At 43.4% G+C, this 24,571-nt stretch overlaps 1 protein-coding gene across 4 annotated transcripts in view; it reads right to left on the minus strand.

The window, feature by feature from the left end:
* Window positions 1-24,571, minus strand: part of ATP8B1 (ATPase phospholipid transporting 8B1) — a 158,063-nt gene that overhangs the window by 43,988 nt on the left and 89,504 nt on the right. For 3 of the 4 annotated variants that reach the window (XM_009192795.4, XM_003914413.5, XM_009192794.4), the window contains exons 3-13: window positions 18,477-18,574; window positions 16,544-16,657; window positions 12,938-13,036; window positions 12,762-12,823; window positions 9,821-9,893; window positions 9,644-9,714; window positions 7,211-7,293; window positions 6,932-7,090; window positions 6,340-6,428; window positions 3,600-3,790; window positions 125-333 (exon numbers count right to left, since the gene is read on the minus strand). In XM_009192795.4, the coding sequence (XP_009191059.2) occupies window positions 125-333; window positions 3,600-3,790; window positions 6,340-6,428; window positions 6,932-7,090; window positions 7,211-7,293; window positions 9,644-9,714; window positions 9,821-9,893; window positions 12,762-12,823; window positions 12,938-13,036; window positions 16,544-16,657; window positions 18,477-18,574 (1,248 nt within the window). The remainder of the gene's footprint in view (window positions 1-124; window positions 334-3,599; window positions 3,791-6,339; window positions 6,429-6,931; window positions 7,091-7,210; window positions 7,294-9,643; window positions 9,715-9,820; window positions 9,894-12,761; window positions 12,824-12,937; window positions 13,037-16,543; window positions 16,658-18,476; window positions 18,575-24,571) is intronic. The other variant, XM_021930173.2, reaches the window with a different exon arrangement.

The following is a 24,571-nucleotide window of genomic DNA, read 5'->3' on the forward strand; positions in this document are numbered from 1 at the left end:
AGCAGCAGGACTCCGCATTGGGAGGGCACCAGCAATGCCAGGAGACAGGCTCTGGTCCAGGTAGTGCCCTGCACATGGCAGGCAGCCCCACTGCCCCAGAAAATGAGTGACGGCTTCCACTCACCGTATATCTGCCCGTTGATACAGCACTTTTTAAAGGTCATGATATTTTGTGTGAGTGTCCCCGTCTTATCAGAGAAGATATAATGGATCTGCCCGAGCTGTTCATTGAGTGTGGTGGTTCTAGCTTTTGCAGGTGTGTCCTTCTCAGCATAGTACATTTGCAGGTCCCAGTTGATGAAGTGACTCTGTCCAAGACGAATCACTTCCACGCTAGGAAGACAGAAGATTATTTTCCGTAGGGAGCTCAGATATGAGTGGCAAGTAGTAGAGATTTTATTCTCATTGTACAGACAAGAGCAAGCTGCTTATTTACTGCTATGGTCTGAATGTTAGAATCCCCCTCCAAATTCATATGTTGAAACCCAGTCCCCAATTCAACAGTATTGAGGTGGGGCCTTTCGAAGGTCATTAGGTCACGAGGGCTCCACCCTTACGAATGGGAATAGTGCCCTTAATAAGGGGCTCAAAGGAGCTTGCTTGCCCCTTCTGCCATGTGAGGATGTAGCTGGAAGGCACCGGCTGTGCCTATAAAGCAGAAAGTGAGCCATTGCCAGACCCTGAATCTGCCGATGCTTTGATTTGAGACTTCCCAGCCTCCAGAACTGTGAGCAATAAATTTCAAAGATCTTTTGTTACATCAGCCCAAACTAAGCCCTCTCCAAGGAGACAAGCCCATGCACTCAGCCTCTGGTTTCTCCTAACCACATGCATCATTCTCAGGTGTCAGGGTCAAGCTGATTTTAGACAAGTAATTTCCATTCAAAATTGCTCAGTGAGATTTGCCACTCACTCCTGGGCACGTTTAGCCAAGGCACCCATGTTCAGAATCCACAGCCCAGCAGAATGGATGACACAGCAACACTGCAGACAGAGCAGTGGACACAGCAAGACTGACTCTTCTCCCCCATTCCCCATAGCACCCAGGGGCACTGGAATGGTCGCGTTCACCTTTGCCCTCAGTGGTAGGGCAGAGGGAGTGAGAATACCCTAGGGTACAGACTCCTCTGCGCTCTCAAATAGGGCAAAAGGCTTTTGGCAAATACCCCAAATCGTGATCCCTAAATTATGATAAGGTTATAGAATATCCAAAATAAGATATTATAAAAGGATCATGTGAATTTTAAAACTGTAAGGGACATTACCTATCTCAGTTATAAGGAAGCTGTTTACATAGCCAGCAATTGTTAGGTGGGCAAAGGAAGTCCATAACAAGTTAAACAGATGGAAAAATAATGCTCTCCCCACTTCTTTCCCTTCCATAAATATTTCTTAAGTACCTACTATGTACCAGATACCATTCTAGGTGCAGGGGACGTGTCTGTAAACAAAACAAAGTCCGTTCTCTTAAGGAGGTTACTTTCCAGTAGAGACAGACAAATATATAAACTAATAAAGAGAGGCTGTATCAGAGACAGAAGTTCTCTGCGGAAAATCAAAGCAGAGGCCAGGTATGGTGGCTCACGCCTGTAATCCCAACACTTTGGGAGGTCGAGGTGGGCAGATCATGAGGTCAGGAGTTCGAGACCAGCCTGACCAACATGGTGAAACCCCAACTCTACTAAAAACACAAAAATTAGTCAGGCATGGTAGCATGTGCTTGTAATCCCACCTACTAGGGAGGCTGAGGTAGCGGAATCACTTGAACCCGGCAGGCGGAGGTTGCAGTGAGCTGAGATCGTGCTACTGCATTCCAGCCTGGGAAACAGAGCAAGACTCTGTCTCAAAACAAAACAAACAACAAACAAACAAAAATCAAAGCAAAGCAAGGTAAGGAGATATGAAGATCTCCATGAAGGAGAAGTGGTCAGAAACAGAATGAATCAGGAAAGGCCATGGTAATAAGGTGTTGTCTGAGTAGAAGCCTTTTTAGTGAAAGGGGAGCAGATAGATACCTACATAAGGATGCTCCTGGCAGAGAAAAGAGCGGGTACAAAGGCCCTGTGGCAGGAAGAGTATCAAGGGGCCAGAGTGGCAGAAGCACAGGGAGGTGGGCTGAGATGCAAAAGGTACGGGCAGAGTGGAAGGCTGAGCACCAGATCACACTTGGGGCCTTGCGGGGTGGGTTTATTCTGAATGAGGGTTGAAGTCAAAGCAGAGATACTATCTGGAAGAACTTGCTCCAGCATGTTTTCAAAGGACCTTTATCTCCAAGAAAATAAAGAAATCATATTTGTCACGTGACATACCTTTATACAAAATTACGTATACAGTTTCTTTTATAATACACATTGATAGTTTTAGGCAAAATTATCTGTGTAACAGTTCCCTTGACAAAGGTAACACTCATCTCAGTTTTTCTCAAAGTAGCCGTGGAACAGATGGCTGCCCCAGGGCTTTCCTTCATGTTAGAAGAACAACAGTAACTAATGCACATATAATGACACTAAAATAAAATAAATGCCTCTAATGATAGGTGTGTATGTGATCCCTATGTCTCTGGGCTATTCTTTATCAGAACTAAGAATGAACTCTGGCTGCTGGGTTTATTCCAAAGCACTAACCCTCCCAAAAAGCTCTCAAAGTCAGTTTGGCCAAGGGCAGTGAACTTTCCTATTAAAAAGAGAAAAATCCCGGGCGTGGTGACTCACGCCTGTAATCCCAGCACTTTGGGAGGCGAGGTGAGCAGATCACCTGAGGTCAGGAGTTCAAGACCAGCCTGGCCAACTTGGTGAAACCCATCTCTACTAAAAATACAAAAAAGTAGCCAGGCGTGGTGGCAGGCACCTGTGATCCCAGCTACTCAGGAGGCTGAGGCAGGAGAATCGCTTAAACCCGGGAGGCGGAAGTTACAGTGAGCCAAGATCATGCCATTGCACTCCTGCCTGGGCAACAAGAGTGAAACTCCATCTCAAAAAAAAAAGTAAAAGTGAAAAATTAAGAAATATCACCAAATCAGCTGCTTACCACTTATCAGAGATATATGCCCCTGACTTTGTTGTTGTGATTGAGATTTGAGATGAAAAGAGAACATTTTGAGAGGTTGATGAAGGACAGGAAATTTCTTTCCTACCAGGAGGTAGTGGCCAGAAAGCACAAGTTCTCCACCTTAGGTGTGGCAGATGATAATAAGGAAGGCTCACATAAGAGGTGAGGACCACTTTCGAAAGGGAAAACTAAGTTTTTCCATCACATGCTAAATCTTCCCCTCCTCCCAGGTTCTTTCTGAAGTCTGGGCTTTGGAACCCGGTGTGAAGGGAACCTCACTAATAAGACAATGACTATAGGAGTATCAATCGATCTTTGAAATTCCCTAGCCTTATCTGCAAACAGGATGAGATAAAAGGTGCCTGGCACAGAGTGGATACTCAAATGTTAACTTCCTTTTCCTCTCTTACCCTCAGTTCTGAAATGAACGAGATTTTCTTACCTGTTCTTTGTGACCTTTGAAACAATGATTGTTAGAAATGAAGGCACTACGTTGGGAGAAGGTACAACATTCTTCCATTAAAGCAAAATGCCAAAGAGGACAGCCTTACCTGACATAGAGAGAGATGGGTACCATGGTATTGAGAACAATGATATAGCCCCAGAAATTGAGGAATCCACGGTAGGAGGGTGTAAAGTCTTCTCCATCATAGAGGTACCAAGAGTAATTGCCCACCTGTGCTTCCCAATAAGCATGGCCGATGGCAAGACCAGCAGAAAGCAGACTAAGAACAACAAAGATCTAGAAGACAGAAAACATTTAAATGCATTCTGAAGATGGATTTCCAACCTCTTGCATTTCCTAGATGCTAATTAACTTTACTCAATACTTCATACGTTTGAGAATTTAGTAGTCTGTAAAAATAATGTATGTCAAATAAAAACAGCGCCAACATAACGCTTTGAAAGTCTATTTAATTGCTACGATTGACTGATGTATCCTACATCTCCCACAGAAGGTGAGGTTTTGTTCCCAAAATTATCTTTCAAAAGAGAAGGTGGTGTCTTATATTCAAATCCTTGAAGAGTCTTATATTATAGGGCATTCTCTCAATTATGTTTACTTTGAACAATAACATACTGTTTGGGGAAGGTATCTTACTTAGCATGAAACAACTTCCAACAAGGCTGAATTGGAAAACTGGAATGCTTATAGAAAATATTCAACAGATTTTTTTAAAGACAGTCTCACTGTATCGCCCAGGCTGGAGTGCAGTGGTGCCACTGTGGCTCACTACAACCTCCGCCTCCCTGGTTCAAACAATTCTCATGCCTTAGCCTCCTGAGTGGCTGGGATTACAGGCATGCGCCACCATGCCTGGCTAATTTTTGTCTTTTTAGTAGAGATGAGTTTCACCATGTTGGTCAGGCTGGTCTGGAACTCCTGGCCTCAAGTGATTTGCCTGCCTCAGTCTCCCAAATTGCTGGGATTACAGGTGGCCCTCGCCCAACCAGAATTTTTTTTCAGGGTAACAAAATTTCACCTATATTTGGGCCATTATTCCTTAAGGTGTAATGTCACAAGTATTGCATAACATTGTAAAATAAGATCACTTAAGAAGCAACATGATAAGTATTATGTTGTAGAAGTTATGAGCATATATTTATGGAAGGAATAAAAAGTCAACTCTGCTAGTGGTACTTAGAGATTCGCAAGTGGGAATAAAATTCCAGAGACAAATTTAAATTTCTGAACACAGACTCCAAAAGTGCTATATCTCACAACTTTGTCATGGAAATAGCAGAGTGCCAACAGGCTTTTGAGAGTGCCGCACTCATAACTACAACCATGACACCAGCGATGACTGTGAAAAGTTCAAATACAATCCTCATGAAACGAGAAAGCAGGGGAAAATGTTTCTTAAATTATTATTTTTATCTGATTTTAAATATGTATATGCAATCAAAGAGTAAGTATTAGAAGTATGCATTCAAATTGAACTAAATACTTGAAAAAATTTTTGCTGGGAAATAGAAGGAGTGCTTAATATTTGGGGTCACCACATGGGCAGAAAAGAGCGAACATAGCAGATCTGAGACTGCTTCCTCCGAAGCCTGCTTGCAAGGTTTGCCCTGGGCTGGTATCTGGTAACTTAGATGTTTGGAGGATTTCCCGGTTATTTTTTATTCTCTGATGAGAATAGCTCATGGGCTGGGTGCAGTGGCTCATGCTCGTAATCCCAGCACTTTGGGAGGCCGAGGCGGGCAGATCACTTGAGGTCAGGGGTTCGAGACCAGCCTGGCCAACATGGTGAAACCCCATCTCTACCAAAAATACAAAAATTAGCCAGGTGGGGTGGCGGCTGCCTGTAATCCCAGCTACTTGGGAGGCTGAGGCAGGAGAGTCACTTGAACCTGGGAGGTGGAGAGTGTAGTGAACCAAGATCATGCCATTGCACTCTAGCCTGGGCAGATGGGCGAAACTCCATCTCAAAAAAAAAAAAGAATAACTCATGATGCCTAACAGTGCAAACAGCATGGTTTATGCTGACCATCTGTATTCTTTTGGGGAGTCTAGAGTTTTTTGTTAAAAACCCTTGACACCGAGTCTCTCATGGGCTTCCCTGGTATAGACAACATTTCACTTGTGGTGTCATTAATTGCTGCTGGGAGAATTAAGTGCCTATTGTGTGTGTGGCTTGGTGGGGAGTGCGGGCGGGACAGCAGACTTTTGGAAGCTGGCGCCTGGTTTCCTTTGCACTTTGCTCCGTGAGCCTCTGGCTGATCTTGCTCTGTGTCCTTTTGTTGTAATGAGTCACAGCTGTGAATACAATGATGTGCTGGGGCCTATGAGTCCTTCCAGTGAATCATCAAACCTGGGAGTGATCTTGGGGGTCCTCGACATACTTTATTTTAAGCCTTGCCTTGTATTTGGAGCTATACAGTAGATGTTGCGGGGTTGGGGGTGGGGGCCAGGGGAGGTTTGCTTCTAAGAGAACTGCCTCTATGGGAAGTAACAGCAATGAAATCAACCCTACATTGATTTCAGGAGTCCAGCTTCACTAATTTATCTAGGGCTTCCGGGTTTTCCAGTTCCCGTCATCAAAGCACTCAGGGCACCCCACAACTGAAATTTCCCTTCCCAAGGGGATTCTCCTGTTAAAAGTGTGGCATTTCTGAGAAAAAGTGAGGTGTTTTTGAGAAAAATCCCTTCTTCCTGCATTAGTGCCCAAGAATTTTTCTGTTCCACCTAAAGAGGTAAGATTTCTTTGTATTAGAAAAACATATAATAATATTAGCGCAAAAGACAGCAATCTAGATGAGAGATCTACTGAGATGAAAAATAAATACCGTGTAAACCATGTAGTTCATCAAGTAATCAATTTTAGTTCTTTTAAATCTGGTTTTCCCACTATTCTTCATTATTTTAGTGTCAGCACCTGAAAATGGAAAATTCAATGTAATTATCAATTGGGAAAAAAAATCAATTCACTGGCTCACCAATTAAATTACTCGTCTTGGCCAGGCATGGTGGTTTATGCCTGTAATCCCAGCACTTTTGGAGGCTGAGGTGGGCGGATCACCTGAGGTCAGGGGTTCGAGGCCAGCCTGGCCAACATGGCAAACCCTGTCTCTACTAAAAATACAAAAATTAGCCGGGCATGGTAGCACATGCCTATAATCCCAGCTACTCTGGAGGCTGAGACAGGAGAATCACTTGAACCCAGGAGGCAGAGGTTGCAGTGAGCTGAGATCGCACTACTGCACTCCAGCCTGGGCTACAGAGTCAGACTCTGTCTCAAAAAAAAAAAAAAAAAAAGAATAGCTCACGATGCTATTACTCTTCTTTTGGTTTTGATGGAGAAAGGACAGAAAAGCAATCCCCTCCTTTAAGTCTTTAAAGATCATAGCTGATTAATTTCCCAAGAAACTCTGAAGGTACCTGCAAAAATGACTAAGCCATGGCAGAAATCGGTGTTCCTAATTACACAGCCACGTAACAAAATTTTATCAGCATCCAAAGGAAAACGTGTGTTTCTCCAAAATAGTGTTCCCGTAAACTTATCTAGTCGGTTATTGGGTTCTTCACATTCAACAAGACCTTTTAAAAATATAAGATTCACATAATTAATCACATACAAAACTCTTTCTGGTGTTAATCAATAGGAATTGAACCAAGCAACTAAAATTTAAAGCAAAGTAAGACATGTTTTGTACAAACCATCAAATGTTGCCAATGTATCTTCTCTTTGGAGGTACTGGTCTGTGATTTCAAGTGACATCTTAAATTTTAAATTGGTTTCTCTAAAGGAAGGGGGAAAAATGAATGAATTAAATGAACAAATTTTCGAGTTCGAAATGGATGTTAATCATCCAAAGTTACATTAGCTGTATCTGGACATGAAGGCTAAATAATTAGCTGTTTCTATTTTCAAACTCTGTTCACCTTGGAATTTCGGGCTTGGATGAGGTTATGCCCTGAACTAGAGAACATTTCCGACCTTGGGAAATGTTGGTTCCCTTCACTGTTTGTTGTTGCGAAGGTTAGCACAGAGGTGCCCACAAACATCCTTCTCACTGACTCGACCTTTACCACCAGCTGGGACTACCAAAGGGCTATTTGAAAAGGTAGCATCTAATATTTAATCATATTAAGATGATTCTATAACACGTATTTGTTACAGAAATTCTGTTTCGCCTCTGTCAAATTCTTTTCCAGAGTGAATAACTGGATCACATGTTTTTGAAAGACAATTTCATTTGGAAAAGGAGGTGGTAGCTTTACTCCCAATTGCCCCACCATAGCGCAAGGTAAGGTCGTGGGTGAGCACGAGGGCAGGCCGGGGGACAGGGTGAGGCTGCCTTCTCATGACTGATGGCTTTATATGGGATTCAGGAACACTCAGGAATTTCCATGGACTAGGTAAGTGCATTCTCAACCTCACCATTCTGTTCTGACAGGGCATGTTAGGATCTTATGTCTTTGTAAAGCTTTAGAATCTCTCATGGAAATAATAGCAGTTTTATAGTTCGGAATAAACAGTCAGTTGGGCGCGGTGGCTCACGCCTGTAATCCCAGCACTTTGGGAGGCAGAGGCAGGCAGATCACTTGAGGTCAGGAGTTTGAGACCAACCTGACAACACAAAGCTCCATCAGGCAACTGCCCATACTCCAATTTGGGTATAGCCTCAAGGCCTTAAAGGGAATGCAGTGTCTTTGTCAGTTAAGTCTTTACAATTAAGAAGTGGTTAATTGGTTTTAAGTTTTTCTCAAAAAAAAAAAAGTGTGATAGATTTCCAACAGTCAATTGACTGATCTATGAAGCAAAGACAGCCCTAGTTTTTTGTTTTTTGTTTTTTTAATTGAGACGGAGTCTCTCTCTGTCGCCCAGGCTGGAGTGCAGTGGCGCGATCTCGGCTCACTGCAAGCTCCGCCTCCCGGGTTCACGCCATTCTCCTGCCTCAGCCTCCAGAGTAGCTGGGAGTACAGGCGCCCGCCACCATGCCTGGCTAATTTTTTGTATTTTTAGTAGAGACGGGGTTTCAGTGTGTTAGCCAGGATGGTCTTGATCTCCTGACCTCGTGATCTGCCCGCCTCGGCCTCCCAAAGTGCTGGGATAACAGGTGTGAGCCACCGCACCCGGCCAGCCCTAGTTTTCAGTCTCATGATTTCGGCTCTCTGTAAAGCAGTGTATGCATATCTGGAGCATGAGGCACGAGGAGCAGAGGGAGCAATGTCCTGACTCTACCACTCACTGTGTGACCTTGGGCAGGCTGCTGCACCTCCCTGGGCCTCTGATTCCTCATGGGTAATACAGACCAGTAATATGCATCTCACATGGTCATTTAGAGGATTCAATGAGCTAATATGTAAAGTGCCTGCAACCTCGTGAGCACTCAATAAATGCCTTGAAAACTGGTCAGAAAACTGGTCAAAAACAGAACTTTATTCTCTTTTAAATGATAGCATAGTAACCAAAACCAACACAAGAAGAATTCAGAATTGCCTATTGAGGCCAGGTGCAGTGGCTCACCCCTGTAATCCCAGCACTTTGGCAGGCCGAGACAGGCAGATCACTTGAGATTAGGAGTTCGAGACCAGCCTGGCTAACATGGTGAAACCCCATCTCTACTAAAAATACAAAAATTAGCTGGGTGTGGGGGCTGGCGCCTGTAATCTCAGTTACTCAAGAGGCTGAGGCAGGAGAATTGTTTGAACCCAGTGGGTGTGGAGCTTGCAGTGAGCTGAGATAGCTCCACTACACTCCAACCTGCGCAACAGAGTGAGACTCTGTCTCAAAAATAAGTAAATAAATTGCCTATTGGTAAAGACTTTAAAAATCTGTTCCTTTCTCTGACACAGATAATAACCTCAGTATTATTCATATCTGTCTGGACACTGCTCAGCAGTTGATAAAGGACTCAGACAGATATGCACCTGTGTGATCCTTTTACCTTCCCTGAGAGGTGGTGACAGGCAGGTGGGTAGAGCTCTGCTTCACAGAGGGGCAAAGGTGAGATCGGTAGGGACAGGCAGCAGGTGGCAGAGGCAACGCCAGATACCAATCCCTCTGGTCCAGAATGCTCCGATTTCAATGGAATGAATGTGCCTTCAAAGGCCAGCTTTAAATGAGGCCCATTGAGACACACTTACCCATCCAGTTCTGCTGTTTCCACATAGCAGAGGCTGTTAGGCTCAGAGCTAGACAGCAGGAGAATGTCAGCCTGTCCAAAAGAAAACACACCGATAACACCGAGACCCTGAGGGAGAAGCCGAGCGCAGGGGCTGGGGGAGAACAAGGAACGAGAGAAGCAGAAGTTGGTCACTTACTGGAACAAAATCATTTTTTTTCAGACGAATGACGTCTCCAACTTGAATGTCTTTCCATTTGGCAACTTTGAACCTAAGGATTAAAAATAATGAGGACTTATTGAAATTTTAAGTTACAGGCAAGGGAATTACTCTTCTTTCTGGATGTTACAGATTCTGGAAAATGTGTAAGTCACAGAGAAAATGATAAAATTTTGCTTTTTTAATGACGTAAACATGTTAAGTGGGCATGAAAATCGTATTGACCTCTGAAGGAAGCAATGATGATGACTTTGATATGCTCTTTCCCTCTACGTCATGTAAGGAAGAGTTTATGGGGGCCACTTATGTGTGTGGCAGGGAAATACTTGCCACCGCCTTTTGTTTTTGCTTATGTCCAACCCGCCTCCCTGCTGTGTTCCTTCTCAGTGACCCATCACTTGCTCCGTGCTGGTCCCAGGACAGGAGCACCTACGTTATGGCACCCACGTGGGCCTGCCAGAGTCTTCGTGGGGGCTTCAGAGCTTGCCTACTTTCTACTGTTTAAATTATCTTTATTATTTATTTATTAATTATTATTATTATTTTTTATTGAGACAGAGTCTCGCTCTGTTGCCCAGGCTGGAGTGCAGTGGCACGATCTCAGCTCACTGCAACCAGTGGCACGATCTCAGCTCACTGCAACTTCGCCTTCTGGGGTTCAAGAGATTCTCCTGCCTCAGGCTCCCGAGTAGCTGCAACTACAGGCATGTGCCACCACACCCGACTAATTTTTGTATTTTTAGTAGAGATGGGTTTTTACCATGTTGGCCAGGCTGGTCTCGAACTCCTGACCTCAGGTGATCAACACAGCTGGGCCTCCCAAAGTGCTGGGATTATAGGCATGAGCCACCTCACCTGGCCTGTTAACTTCTTAATTGTAAAGGCTTAACTGGCAAAGACACTGCATTCCCTTTAAGGCCTCGAGGCTATACACAAATTGGATTATGGTCAGTTGTCTAATGGAGCTTTGTATTGTCAGCACAACTTGTGTTTACACAACTCCTTCAGCCTCCCTAGCACATCATCTTCAGGGCTTTGCTCAGTCTTGACATCTTTCCCCACATTCCCTTGCTAAAGTGACTTTTGCCTTCCCTGAACTGTCAGAGCATTTTGTTTTTATCGTTTTTTATTCTGATATGGATTTTATTAGAATGATGTGTGTAGGTGTCTCATCTTCTGTCTTGAACTGTAAGTTTCTCAAGGATACTGTCCTGCCTCCAACATGCAGAAAGTGCTCCATAAGTGTTTGTTAATTTAATGTAGTCAACTGTAACGAAAGCACCAACTCAGTGATCAGTAATGAGTTGTTTTTTGAGCAAGAGCCTCCAGGCAGAACTGCAAATTCAAGTGCTAAAAATAGTAACTAAGGCCTAATTCCAAGACTTTTTATGTGTCAACACTGAGGAAAATAACCTGACTTACAGCCGTACTTCCACCCTGTATAATTCAAATATAGACTATACCAAGCTATAAATATGTTTAGGTGGCTTTTTTTCCCTTGCAAATAAAAAAATTATGTTCCAAAGTTACCTTTCAAGTGTCAAAAGACAAAATCACAACAATTTAAAGATCTTAATTGGCTTTGTTTACAATTCTAGGATTAGGAAACACTTCATTCAGTAAAACAGAATAAGTGTCCCAATGAGCCTAGCAGAAGAGGTTGTTGTTGTTGTTAAGACAGGAGTCTCACTAAGTTGGCCAGGCTGGCCTCGAAGTCCTGACCTCAAGTGATCCTCCTGCCTTGGCCTCCCAAAGTACTGAGATTACAGGTGTGAGCCACCATGCCTGGCCAGCCCATATGTTTAGCCTGTACCATAGCTACTACACTGGTAAAGAGGAGCTCTGGGTTGCCTTGAATTGGAAGTCTAGGGTGCATGTCTGGAAGGGCCATGGCTTGAGCAGCCCTTGCAGTGGGGTCACAATTCTAACAGAATTGCCTCCAATATTTCAGTATTCAGAATTGCCTTCTAATAGCCCTGCCAAGAAGGTGCAGGCCTATCCATTTGTCATTTCAGATTTACATGCAAATTTCTATTTTAAAATTTCAGAAATATTGAAATGTAAAACATCTACAATTTCGTTTATTGAAAGATAAGCCAAATTTTTTTTTAAATCCTGGAGTTAAGAATTGTATACTAAATTCTTGTGACATTAGGGGAACTGGGGCATAAACATATATTAAAAATGTATTTTAAATCTCCAGGTCATTTTTGGCCATAAATGAATGGCAGATAAACATATAGTGATTAGATGTCTGCCTCCAAATAAATTAATTTTATTATTATAGTAGGTTCATTATGTCCACTGGGTATATCGTTTGTATATGTGAAAATCTTTAAAACAATATTATAGTTTAAAACTTTTAAAAGTGTTGATATGTTAAAAATTTTAATGAATATTTCCTATGGAATTTAGTACCCAAAGTAGTCATCTTTTTATCTATTTTTATCACTATCCTTATTAGATATATTACAACAGGGGTACATACTCATTAAAAAGATAATTTAAGGCCAGGTGTGGTGGCTCATGCCTGTAATCCCAACACTTTGGGAGATCGAGGAGGGCAGATAACTTGAGGGTAGGAGTTTGAGACCAGCCTGGCCAACGTGGTGAAACCCCGTCTCTACTAAAAGTACAAAAATTAGCTGAGTGTGGTGGTGCATGCCTGTAATTCCATCTACTCGGGAGGCTGAGGCAGGAAAATTGCTTGAACCTGGGAGGTGGAGTTTGCAGTGAACCAAGATCGCGCTGCTGCACTCCAGCCTGGGCGACAGAGCGAGACTCTGTCTCGGAAAAAAAAAAAAAAAGCTAATGTACTAATAGCCTTCTATATTGTAATAATTATCTCTGAATATGTTTCTAGGCAGAATTGTGCATTACATCCTTGAAACTCAGTTACTAATTAAAGAAGACACAGTACCTGCCATCCTTAATGACTTCACACGTCCTATTGTTGATTTCCTTATCCATTTTATGGCGAGCCTTGAGAAGGAAGATGGGGAAACGCTGTTTTAAACATCTCAATACAGAAGGAAGGCATGAGAACTTAAAGTCAATTCAAAGCAATGAGTAGAAGGTTGTATGAGAAGTCCTCACCACATCGTCCACCAGGTCTTTGATTGCGGTGACGCCCAGCACCAGAAGCAGGGGCACTAGTGTGGTGTACCAAGCCAGGGTAGAGATTTGAGGAATTGCCTAAAAGAATAAAAGGGCTTATGTGTGTGTCCATGAAGGCATATCAAGCTTACAGGTAACTTATTGCTAATTCTAAGCTTGCTAATTCCAAGTCTCATCTCCGTCATCACATAAGTCTACATCCTGCAGAGTGTGTAGGAAAGGCTCTTTAAGCATCTGGACAACCTCCTTCTAGTGGTTCTCTCTAGCTTCTGGACACCTGGAACAGAGCCTAGAGGGCAGTGGCTCCTGAAATCATCTCATTGCGACCTTAACTGGACACCAAGGAAGTTTTGTATCATGATACCTAAAAGAGAGTTGCTCTAGATTTTTTGTGAAAATTATATTTAACTGGGGGTGAGGGGGTAGGAGTGGCAAAGGAAAAGTCTCGTCTTAACTTTTTTTTTTGAGATGGAGTCTCCCTCTGTCACCCAGGTTGGAGTGTAGTGGCACAATTTTGGCTCACTGCAACCTCCACCTCCCAGGTTCAAGTGATTCTCCTGCCTCAGCCTCCTGAGCAGCTGGGATTACAGGTGTGTGCCACCACACCTGGCTAATTTTTTTGTATTTTTAGTAGAGATGGGTTTTCACCATGTTGGCCAGGTTGGTCTCGAACTCCTGACCTCAGGCAATCTTCCTGCCTCAGCCTCCCAAAGTGCTGGCATTACAGGTGTGAGCCACCGTGCCTGGCCAAAGCCATCTTAACTTTTAAGGAATGCATGCATAGTAGGTTCTGCACTGCAGGTTTCTCAGCCAGTGGTTTCTGAGGATCCCATGTTAGAGGCAAAGATGGCAGGAGGTACTAGCTGCCTCTGAAAGTGAGGGATTAGGGAGAGTATCTCTGAGGGCATTAGAAGAAAGTGCTTCCTTCATGATCATCACTATTGGCCTATCCAAGAAAGTGAGATGGCCTTGCAAGAAGCCCTACCTCCATCAAGATAGCCTCTAAGTTTGAATAAAGATTGGGACACAAGTTTAATAAAGTTATTTCATAACCGTCCTCCTGATCAGTGGGCTATATAACGTAGTGGTTAAAATGACAGGCTTTGAAGTCAACTCCTAGATCCAAGGCTCAGTCAGCTCTACCATTTATGGCTTATGGGACTTTGAGCAAGTTACTTTAGCTTACTAGGCCTCAGCTCTTCTCTGCAAAATGGAGGTCACGCCAGGCCTGACCTTCTAGACTAGAAGAATTAAGTGTAGTGACAACACAAGTTAAGAAGCTACCTACGGCTATTACTGTTACCCTAATTTGGATTGCTGACCTTAAGAGAAGATAACTGGGCCAGATGTGGTGGTTCACGCCTGTAATTCCAACATTTTGGGAGGCCGAGGTGGGCAGATCACCTGAGGTTGGAAGTTTGAGACCAGCCTGACCAACATAGAGAAACCCCGTCTCTACTAAAAATACAAAATTAGCCAGGTGTGGTGGCACATGCCGGTAATCCCAGCTACTCAGAAAGCTGAGACAGAAGAATGGCTTGAACCTGGGAGGCGGTGGTTGTGGTGAGCTGAGATCACACCATTGCACTCCAGGCTTGACAACAAAAGCGAAAGTCCATTTCAAAAAAAAAGAGAAGATAACTGGGGTACAGTTGGAAGACAGAAAGATCCTTCTTCCCATATCATGGTGAATATGTGAAACTCCTCTCCCCTGCTAGAAGGAAGTAAGGAAAAATGGCCTACTTCCTATAGAGCTGCACCTTAGAGTTTGCAGTGCTAACCTCTACACACAGCTGTCTAAGCATCTCCTTTGATAACAGGGCCATCCTTTACTATCTGACTTGCAGGTCTTTCAGTTTCCTAAATCATTGTGTATCCATTTCTCCTTAGCATCGCCTCTTCTTTTTCCCTCCTCTCCACGCATCCTCCATCCCCACCTAGACACACATTCTACCCCATTTTCATAAAACCTTAGAGGGTCAATCCCAGCAGGTGTAAGTTTTCCAAATCCAACGCTTGCTGTAAAGAATCTGGTAAAGTACCAGGCACAGTGGCTCATGCCTGTAATCCCAGCACTTGGGGAGGCTGAGGCGGGTGGATTAACTGAAGTCAGGAGTCTGAGACTAGCCTGGTTAACATAGTGAAACCCTGTCTCTACTAAAAATACAAAAATTAGCTGGACATGGCGGCAGGCAACTGTGATCCCAGCTACTCGGGGGGCTGAGACAGGAGAATCGCTTGAACCCAGGAGAAGGAGGAGGAGGTTGCAGTGAGCCAAGATGGCGCCACCGCACTCCAGCCTGGGCAACAAGAGCAAAAAAAAAAAAAAAAAAAGAGAATCTGGTGAAACCAGGTGTATATTCTGGGCTTGAGCTTTGTAATCTGCACAGCAGACACTAAAGGTTGATTCTGGTGCTAACTAGTGTGTGTGGAGTTCCCTCGATTACAGTTAAACTCATGCTCTCCGGATAACTGGATCCTTTGCCACAATTAGGAAAAAAACAAAATTTAAGTAGGCCTTTTAAAATGTAAAAACAGTTCACAAAAATAACTTACTGAAATTTATGACCAAAATTTTAATAAAAAATCAACGATCTTTTTTGGGGGAAATTCAGCATGTGAATACAATAATAAAAGACAAGCACAAAAATAGGTTTAACGTTAAGGTGCAAATAATTTTACAAAGTAAGGATTTGATTTTATTTCTTTTTGAGATGGAGTTTAGCTCTTGCTGTCCAAGCTGGAGTGCGATGGTGGGATCTCGGCTCACTGCAACCTCTGCCTCCTGGGTTCAAGCGCTTCTCTTGCCTCAGCCTCCTGAGTAGCTGGGATTACAGGCGCGCACCATCATGCCTGGCTAATTTTTTGTATTTTTAGTAGAAACGGGGTTTCACCATGTTAGCCAGGCTGGTCTCGAGCTACTGACTTCAGGTGATCCACCCTCTTCAGCCTCCCAAAGTGTTGAGATTGCAGGGGTGAGCCACCACGCCCAGCCTTTTTTTTTTTCTTTTTTTTTTGAGACAGAGTCTCGCTCTGTGGCCCAGGCTGGAATGCAATGGCATGATCTCGGCTCACTGCAACCACCGCCTCCCAGCTTCAAGTGATTCTCCCACCTCAGCCTTCCAAGTAGCTGGGATTACAGGCATCTGCCATCATGTCCTGCTAATTTTTGTATTTTTGTAGACATGGGGTTTCACCATGTTGGCCAGGCTGGCCTCAAACTCCTCACCTGAGGTGATCCGCTCACCTCGGCCTCCCAAAGTGTGGGGATTACAGGCGTAGGCCACTGTGCCTGGCTAGATTTTAGTTTTATTCACTTCAGGGATACCAGTTTTAACACCAATATCAGTATAACATGAAATTTTTAATAATACAGAATTAGAATAATATTTCCATTTGCTCCCTTTCCCTGTTCATATGGCACTGATTGAGCTGGTTCTGTGTATGAGGCACTGTTCCTTTATATACAGAACCCTGATGCTAATATAAAACACTTTCAAGATTATTCGCATTATATGTGTCTACAGCTTAAATGTTATTGAGTCACTATAATTCAAACAGATTTAAGATAGCAAAAGGCATTACCTGTAAGATAAGAAGAACCAGGAAATATAAATTGGCTGCTCTCTTAAATTGCTCAAACAGATTCATTGGTATAAAGGTAAGTACGTTGTACTTGTATGTTTTAATTGCATTATTCTGTTGGAAAAAATAAGAGTCATTCTAAATGATGCTGTATTTATCACAATGTATACACATCTGCAAAAATCACTAAGTCCCACAGCTTACAGTGACAAAGGAACATAATCTATCAGAAAGATATTGAGGATTTTGGCTGGGTGCGGTGGCTCATGCCTATAATCCCAGCACTTTGGGAGACCGAGGTGGGTGGATCACTTGAGCCTAGGAGTTTGATACCAGCCTGGCCAACATGGTGAAACCCCATCTCTACTAAAAATACAAAAATTAGCCAGGCGTGGTGGTGCACACCTGTAGTCCCAGATACTTGGGAGGCTGAGGCAGGAGAATCACTTGAACCCGGGAGGCAGAGGTTGCAGATCGTCCCACTGCACTCCAGCCTGTGCGAGAGTGAAACTCTGCCTTAAAAAAAAAAAAGAAAAAAAGAAAAGAAAAGAAAAGAAAGATGCTGACATTTTTTTTAAGCTTTTAATTCTAGCCAAGCAGCCAAGCCTCACAATGACTACTTGGAGTCTTATGACTGAGGCAGTAAGAAGAAACATACATCAGACTGTGACCAAATAAATCATGCTGTCAGATTCCTTGACCCATTGGAGACTGTTAGAAAACAGGGTAAAGGTAGACAACAACATGGCAAAAGCCAGGAAAAGTGACGCTTTTATTTAAGTGAGGAGACAGAAGACCTACTACGTAAGAAAGAGCAAAAGGTACTGTAGTGGGTTGCATTGTGTCCTGCAAAAGATATGTTCAGGTCTTAACGCTAATACCTACGAGTGGGATCTTATTTGGAAATAAGATCTTCGCAGAGATAATCAAGATGAAGTCAGACGTGATTAGGACAGGCTCTAATTTAATGAGGTGCTTATTCGGACTGGGGTCCCCATAAGAGGAAAGCTGCACACAGACACACACAGGAAGAGTGAAGCAGAGATTGGGGTGACTTCATCTGAAAGCTAAGGAACTCCAAGGATTGCCAGTGGCCACCAGAAGCCAGGGGAGAGGCAGGGAACAGATTCTCCTGCAGAGGCTCCAGAAGGAGCCAACCCTACCAACACCGAGATTTCAGACTTCTGATCCCTGCATCGGGAGAGAGTGAACTTCTGTTGTTTTAAGCCATCCAGTTGTGGTACTCTGTTATGGAAGCCCTTGGAACTAAAACACACATCTTACAACATTTAAGCCCACACTTAATATTTATTATTATTATTATTGAGACAGGGTCTCACTCCTGTCACCTAGGCAGGAATGCAATGGCACAATCTCAGTTCACTGAAATCTCTGCCTCCTGGGCTCAAGCGATTCTCCTGCCTCAGCCTCCCGAGTAGCTGAGACCATGGGCACATGCCACCGCGCCAGGCTAATTTTTGCAATTCACGTTTAATCTTTAAGCATTCTTTATCACATTCCAAAGGTAATAAGTATTTCTGAGTCGAAAATATGTTTAAAATCTCTAAATCCATCCCAGGCAGAGAAGGGGAAGATAAGTTCTTAAGAGATTCCTTTGAAACCCATTACTTTTGAACAGGAGGCTTCTGTGCTGTCATTGTATATTCTTTCATAAAACATTTTTAGAGAGCTTAAAATTTAAAAAAGAGAGACAATTTCAATCTACATAATTCTGTTTTGTTTCAAGTCACCCTCTACGCACCCCAAAGATAAACATCAATAAAAATGACATTCTATAGAAATAATAATGATTATCAATAGCCCCAGGCAGGTGGTTACATAGAAGGCAGGTGTAGCAAGAAGGTAGTAAGCATGCCAGCTACTGGAAAAAACTGCATTTTAATAAAAACAATTCAGAAAGTTAACAACTCACCGCATATTTACTCTTCTTAATACAAAAGAACTTTGTGTTCATAAAGTGAGGTTGTCCATGGTACTTGCGATCATTTGCTTTGACTTGCCATGTACATTCTTTAAAAAAAAGGGAGAGAAGTTCGTAAGTAGCAAATTAACATGTTGTTATGAGTTGAATTGTGTCTTCCCCAGATTCAAATGTTGAAGTCCTAAATCTCCATCCCTCAGAATGTGACCTTATTTGAGGAAACTGCTCACGGCAGATGTAATCAAATGAAAGTGAAGTCATTAGAGAGGACCCTAATTCAACAGGACTGATACCTTTACAAAAAGGGAAATTTGGACACAGAGATAGACGGAAGACAATGTGAAGTCACAGGGAGAAAATGGCCATCTGCAAGCCAAGGAGAGAGGGCTAGAACAGACCTCTCCCTTGTAGCTCTCAGAAGAAATCGATCCTGCTTATACCTTGATGCCTAGAGGAAGGAATAAGCATGCCGCTGCTATGAAAGCTGAGGCAAGCATACTATAAATCAGGAAGAAAATGAGGAAGCAGGCCAGGCACAGTGGCTCACGCCTGTAATCCCAGCACTTTGGGAGGCCAAGGCGGGTGGATCACGAGGTCAGGAGTTCAAGACCAGCCTGGCCAAGATGATGAAACCCTGTCTCTACTAAAAATACAAAAATTAGCCGGGTGCGGTGGTGGGCACCTGTAATCCCATCTCCTCAGGAGGCTGAGACAGGAGAATTGTTTGAACCCGAGAGGTGGAGGTTGCAGTGAGCTCAGATTGCACCACTGCACTCTAGCCTGGGCAACAGAGCAAGACTCCATTTCAAAAAAAAAAAAGAAAAGAAAGAAAACGAGGAAGCACCTCTTTGGCGTCAAGTTCTCCATGAACATGCATGCTGGATGAAGCTCCCTTGAGTGACGCACATAATGGAGTGAACTAGGTTTTGACGAATCCCCACCAAATTGGCAGAGAGGAGAAATGAATGATGGATGTAGCACAACTATTTGTGGAGATAGGAATATATTCAAAGACACTTGAAAGTAAAAAATTACAAAAATATCAGTCTTAACAACTATAATAATAAAAATATATACGTTTGAAAATATTATATTTCACTTTTAAAATAATGTGTTATCCTTTTTTTTTTTTTTTCCTTTGAGACAGTCTCACTCTGTCACCCAGACTGGAGTGCAGTGTGTGATCTCGGCTCACCGCAACCTCTGCCTCCCGGGTTCAAGCGATTCTTCTGCCTCAGCCTCCTGAGTAGCTGGGATTACAGGTGCCTGCCACCACACCTGGCTAATTTTTGTATTTTTAGTGGAGACGGGGTTTCACCATATTGGCCAGTCTGGTCTCGAACTTCTAACCTGGTGATCCGCCCGCCTTGGCCTCCCAAAGTGCTGGGATTACAGGCATGAGCCAGGGATTACAGGCGTGAGCCACTGTGCCCAGCAAAATGATGTATTTTCTAGACTCCTACTCCAAAGGAAATACAGACTATATGGCAAGAGTGACAAGTGTAGGCCAAGCATGGTGGCTCACGCCTGTAATCCTAGCACTTTGGGAGGCCGAGGAGGGTGGATCACTTGGGGTCAGGCATTCAAAACCAGCCTGGCCAACACAGTGAAACCCCACCTCTACTAAAAACACAAAAAATTAGTGGGGTGTGGTGGTGTATGCCTATAATCCCAGCTACTTGGAAGGCTGAGGCAGGAGAATCTCTTGAACCTGGGAGGCAGAGGTTGCAGTGAGCCGAGATAGTGCCGTTGCACTCCAGCCTGAGTGACAGAGCGAGACTCTGTCTCAAAAAAAAAAAAAAAGGAAAGTAACAAGTGTAGACTATTGAGGAATGCAAATAGTTAACCTGATTGCTTTTTTAAAGCCACAATATCACTATTGAACATTTTTCTCGCATCATTTTGGCTGCCTTTCATCGGGTAATCATAACAGTTGTGTTATTACAAATGAAAATGTTCCTGGTATCTTTGTAGCTCAAGTGCAATCTTATCAAAAGGGAAAATAAAAATGGAAATATAAAGCCACTCATAAGCACTGTAATCATGTATGCAGTCAGAACAGCGCATTCCACTCAAAAAGGAGATCTCAAAGTAGGTAGACAAGATCTTATATAAGGTACTCTTGAATCCATTCTATTTGGTGGTAATTTGCAAATGCATGCACTTTTCACGGTTTACTTTAGCTCACAGATGACTTGTGACACATCCCAGCCACCAGTGTTCTGGAACACTGTTCAGAACCACTGTTCCAAATTTCAGGAAGTCTGAGAAGAACAACAGACAAGATTCTTCAAGAAGACAGAAAAGGCCAATAAGGGATTTTTTAAAAGTCAATTTTAGAAATACTCAAGCAGAAAGAAGAAACTGCCCTGTTAAGGAGCTGGACATAAACAGCTTTCCCACCCTGCCTCTGGTCCATCCCCCTTGTGGCTCTGTAAACTGGCTTCATAATTAAGCCATCAGCTGGTGGTGGCTCTGACTGGTCCCAGCACTATACCCTCATCCCTGGCCAATTTTGATTTGGATGATTCAGACAGAGAGGCTGGCATCTGACCTCGAGTAGGAGCAGTGAGGGGTTACCAGAAATGACCTTGATCTCTTAATTTTACGCTTCTGCCAATACTGTGGGGAGCCTGGAGAAGGTAACCAGTATGTCTTTGTCTGCAATTGAACCACAAACACGCTTTTACTCAATTTTAGAAATCTGACTGCAGTCAAGCAATCAATAACCCTATTTCCAGTTAAAGATCCCTGTTTGGCCTAAATCAGACAAATCAGGGGACAAAGAAATTGATGTCTACTCGGTTCATCTATGAGTTTAGGCTAATTGCTTGAGCTGTGTTTCAATGAGATACCATGAAAGTATGAAAACAGAGTTCTGTGGACAAACACACTTGCAGAAGACAGCACCTTGCAACCCTCTCTTGGAAGTTCAATGGATTTGCTGGTACATTAAAGGCTGTGAGAAGCCCTGTAGCAAATAAACTGATTGTATTTTATAAGTTAAATGTTTCAAAATGCTTTAATATTTAAAATAGCTTTTCTAAAATTAATATAATCACAGGCACTTTTAAAAAAATCACAGAACACCTGTTAACATGAGTCAAGAAGTGCTGCACTGACGCACATGCCTTTTGGAAGGGCAACAAAACAGCACGCAGAGGAATTGACCTTTTTGAGCAAACATTTATTTTAAGTGTCTGCTTGGAACAGAGAACTTTACTGGACACTTGGACTACAAAGATAATTTACAGAAAAAGTAGGCATCTTGCCCCATTTTCTTTTTTGTCCTTTCTTTTTCTTTGTTCTTTCTTTTTTTTTTTTTTTTTTTTTTTTTTGAGACGGAGTCTTGCTCTGTCGTCCAGGGTGGAGTGCAGTGGCGCGATCTCAGCTCACTGCAGCCTCTGTCTCCCAGGTTCAAGCAATTCTCCTATCTCAGCCTTCCCAGTAGCTGGGACTACAGGCACACACCACCATGCCTGGCTAATTTTTGTATTTTTAGTAGAGCTGGGGTTTCACCATATTGATCAGGCTGGTCTCAAACTCCTGACCTCAGGTGGTCCACCTGCCTCGGCCTTCCAAAGTGCTGAGATTACAGGCTTGAGCCACCATGCCTGGCCACTTTTTCTTTTTCTGTTCTTTTCTTCTCCTTTTTTTTTTTTTTTTTTTTTTTTTTTTTAAGAGATGGAGTCTCACTATGTTGCCCAGTGCCTATGCTGGCCTCAAATTCCTGGGCTCAAGTGATCCTCCTGCCTCAGCCTTCAGAGCAGCTGGGATTACAGGCATGCACCACACTGTGCCTGGTTCATCTCATTTTCTAGAATGGATATATTGACAAAGAAAAGAGAAGAAATAAGAAATGTACCAGCAAAAAATGCACCTTCACCATATGGCCCTTTAGCTAAAAGCTACAAAGCTAACAAGGGTGTGTCATCAAAACCATCCATGTACATGTAGAGATGATTTTAACAGCTGCCACGTGACATGTGGCTCAAAGTCAGCCCGAGTCTACTAAATGGTTGTGTTGTCAATATATTTAAATGTGGCTACGTGCTCTCCAGAGTGTTCCCATGATCACCACGTCCTTTGATCACTTCCATCTGGAAGAGCAGATGAGTGCAGCCCTCCCCTCATCCTCTCTGTGCTGGCACCAAATGCTTGCTTACAGACCTACCAACAACCAAGAAGCTGCGCTGGTTGGTACACACTGCAGCAAACAAGGAAAACAAGAAGATAAAAAGTCTAACATCAAAAGAAGAAGAAAAAAAACAATAGAAATAATTGAAGAGAGAATGGGTAAAGGACATGAAAAGACAGTTCATACAAAGGGAAATTCAAAAGCTGCTCTCGCCGAGGCTGGAGTGCAATGATGCAACCTCAGCTCACTGCAACCTCTGACTCCCGGCTTGAAGAGATTCTCCTGCCTCAGTCTCCCGACTAGCTGGGATTACAGGTGCCCGCCATCACGCCTGGCTAATTTCTGCATTTTTAGTAGCGACCGGGTTTCATCATGTTGGCCAGACTGCTCTTGAACTCCTAACCTCAGGTGATCTGCCCACCTCGGCCTCCCAAAGTGCTGGGATAAAGGACATGAGCCACTGCACCTGGCCTCAAATGACTCTTCAACCTGTGAGAAGATACTCAGGTTCCTAAAAGAGTAATGCAATTCTTCACAGAGATAGTAGTTTTTACCCTGTAATAGCAAAATATTGGCACATGGTAATGGTTGGGATGACATTCTAGGTTGAAAAGAGAGCAGAGACACAGACGCGCCGAGGTAACCTTTATGGAGAGCAATTTGGCCAGATCTGAAAATTTAACACGCACACATGCACTGAGCGAACAATCGCATTTCTAGGAAATATCCCCCACGTACCTACTGCAGGGCTTTTCAATGCAGCCCTATTTATCAGAAAGACTGGAAACAACACAAATGCCTACTAGGAGTAGCCAGTTAAACACGATTACAAGAAAAGCCTCTGCGGTGCGCAAAAAAACGATGAGGTGACCCCATAAATATGATAGGAATGACCTCCAGATTACACTGTTAAGAGGCAAAAGCATAAGGGTATCTGCCATCTTGTGCTTTCAGCTATGTGATGCACAGAATTCATACACAATATGAATGCGTATGTGTACACACATACGCACATGTATGTTTCTGCATATGTGTATGGGCATATAAGGAAACAAGTTTGTAAGCATTCTTTGTGCATGCAAGCATGTGTCTCTCTCTGGAAGGATATATTTTGAGAAACTGGTAGCCGTAGTTTCTTTTTGTTATTTTTTTAAAAGACAAAGTCTCATTGTGGCACCTGGGCTGGAGTGCAGTGGCAAGTGGCATGCCCACAGCTCACTGCAGCCTCTGAACTCCTGGGCTCAAGCGATCCTCCCACCTCAACTTCTGGAGTAGCTGAGACAAAAGTGCACCTAATTTTTAAAAATTTTTGTAAATATGAGGTCTTGCTTTGCAGACCAGGCTGAACTTGAACTGCTGCCCTCAAGCTATCCTCCTGACTTGTCCTCCCAGAGTGCTGGGATTACAGGTGTGAGCCACCGTGCCCAGTCCAACAGTATTTTTTTGGAAAGGAAACTGCATGACTGAGGGACAGAAGAGGCAGGAAGGAAAACTTCATTTTCATTCTGGACCCTTTTCTTTCTTTCTTTTTTTTTTTTTTTGAGATGGAGTCTCGCTTTGTCACCCAGGCTGGAGTGCAGTGGCTGGATCTCAGCTCACTGCAAGTTCCGCCTCCCAGGTTCACGCCATTCTCCTGCCTCAGCCTCCCAAGTAGCTGGGACTACAGGCACCCGCTACCTCGTCCGGCTAGTTTTTTTGTATTTTTTAGTAGAGATGGGGTTTCACCATATTAGCCAGGATAGTCTCGATCTCCTGACCTCGTGATCCGCCCGTCTCGGCCTCCCAAAGTGCTGGGATTACAGGCTTGAGCCACCGTGCCAGGCCCATTCTGGACCCTTTTCTAACTGGATTCATTTACATGTATTACTGTTTTAAAGCAATGTTTGTGATTCCACTCCTTCCCTCTATTGGCTTATATATATAGCGAATATGGAGAGGAGCAAGATGG

This window comes from Papio anubis, chromosome 19 (assembly GCF_008728515.1).
Source record: "Papio anubis isolate 15944 chromosome 19, Panubis1.0, whole genome shotgun sequence".
NCBI lineage: Eukaryota > Metazoa > Chordata > Mammalia > Primates > Cercopithecidae > Papio > Papio anubis.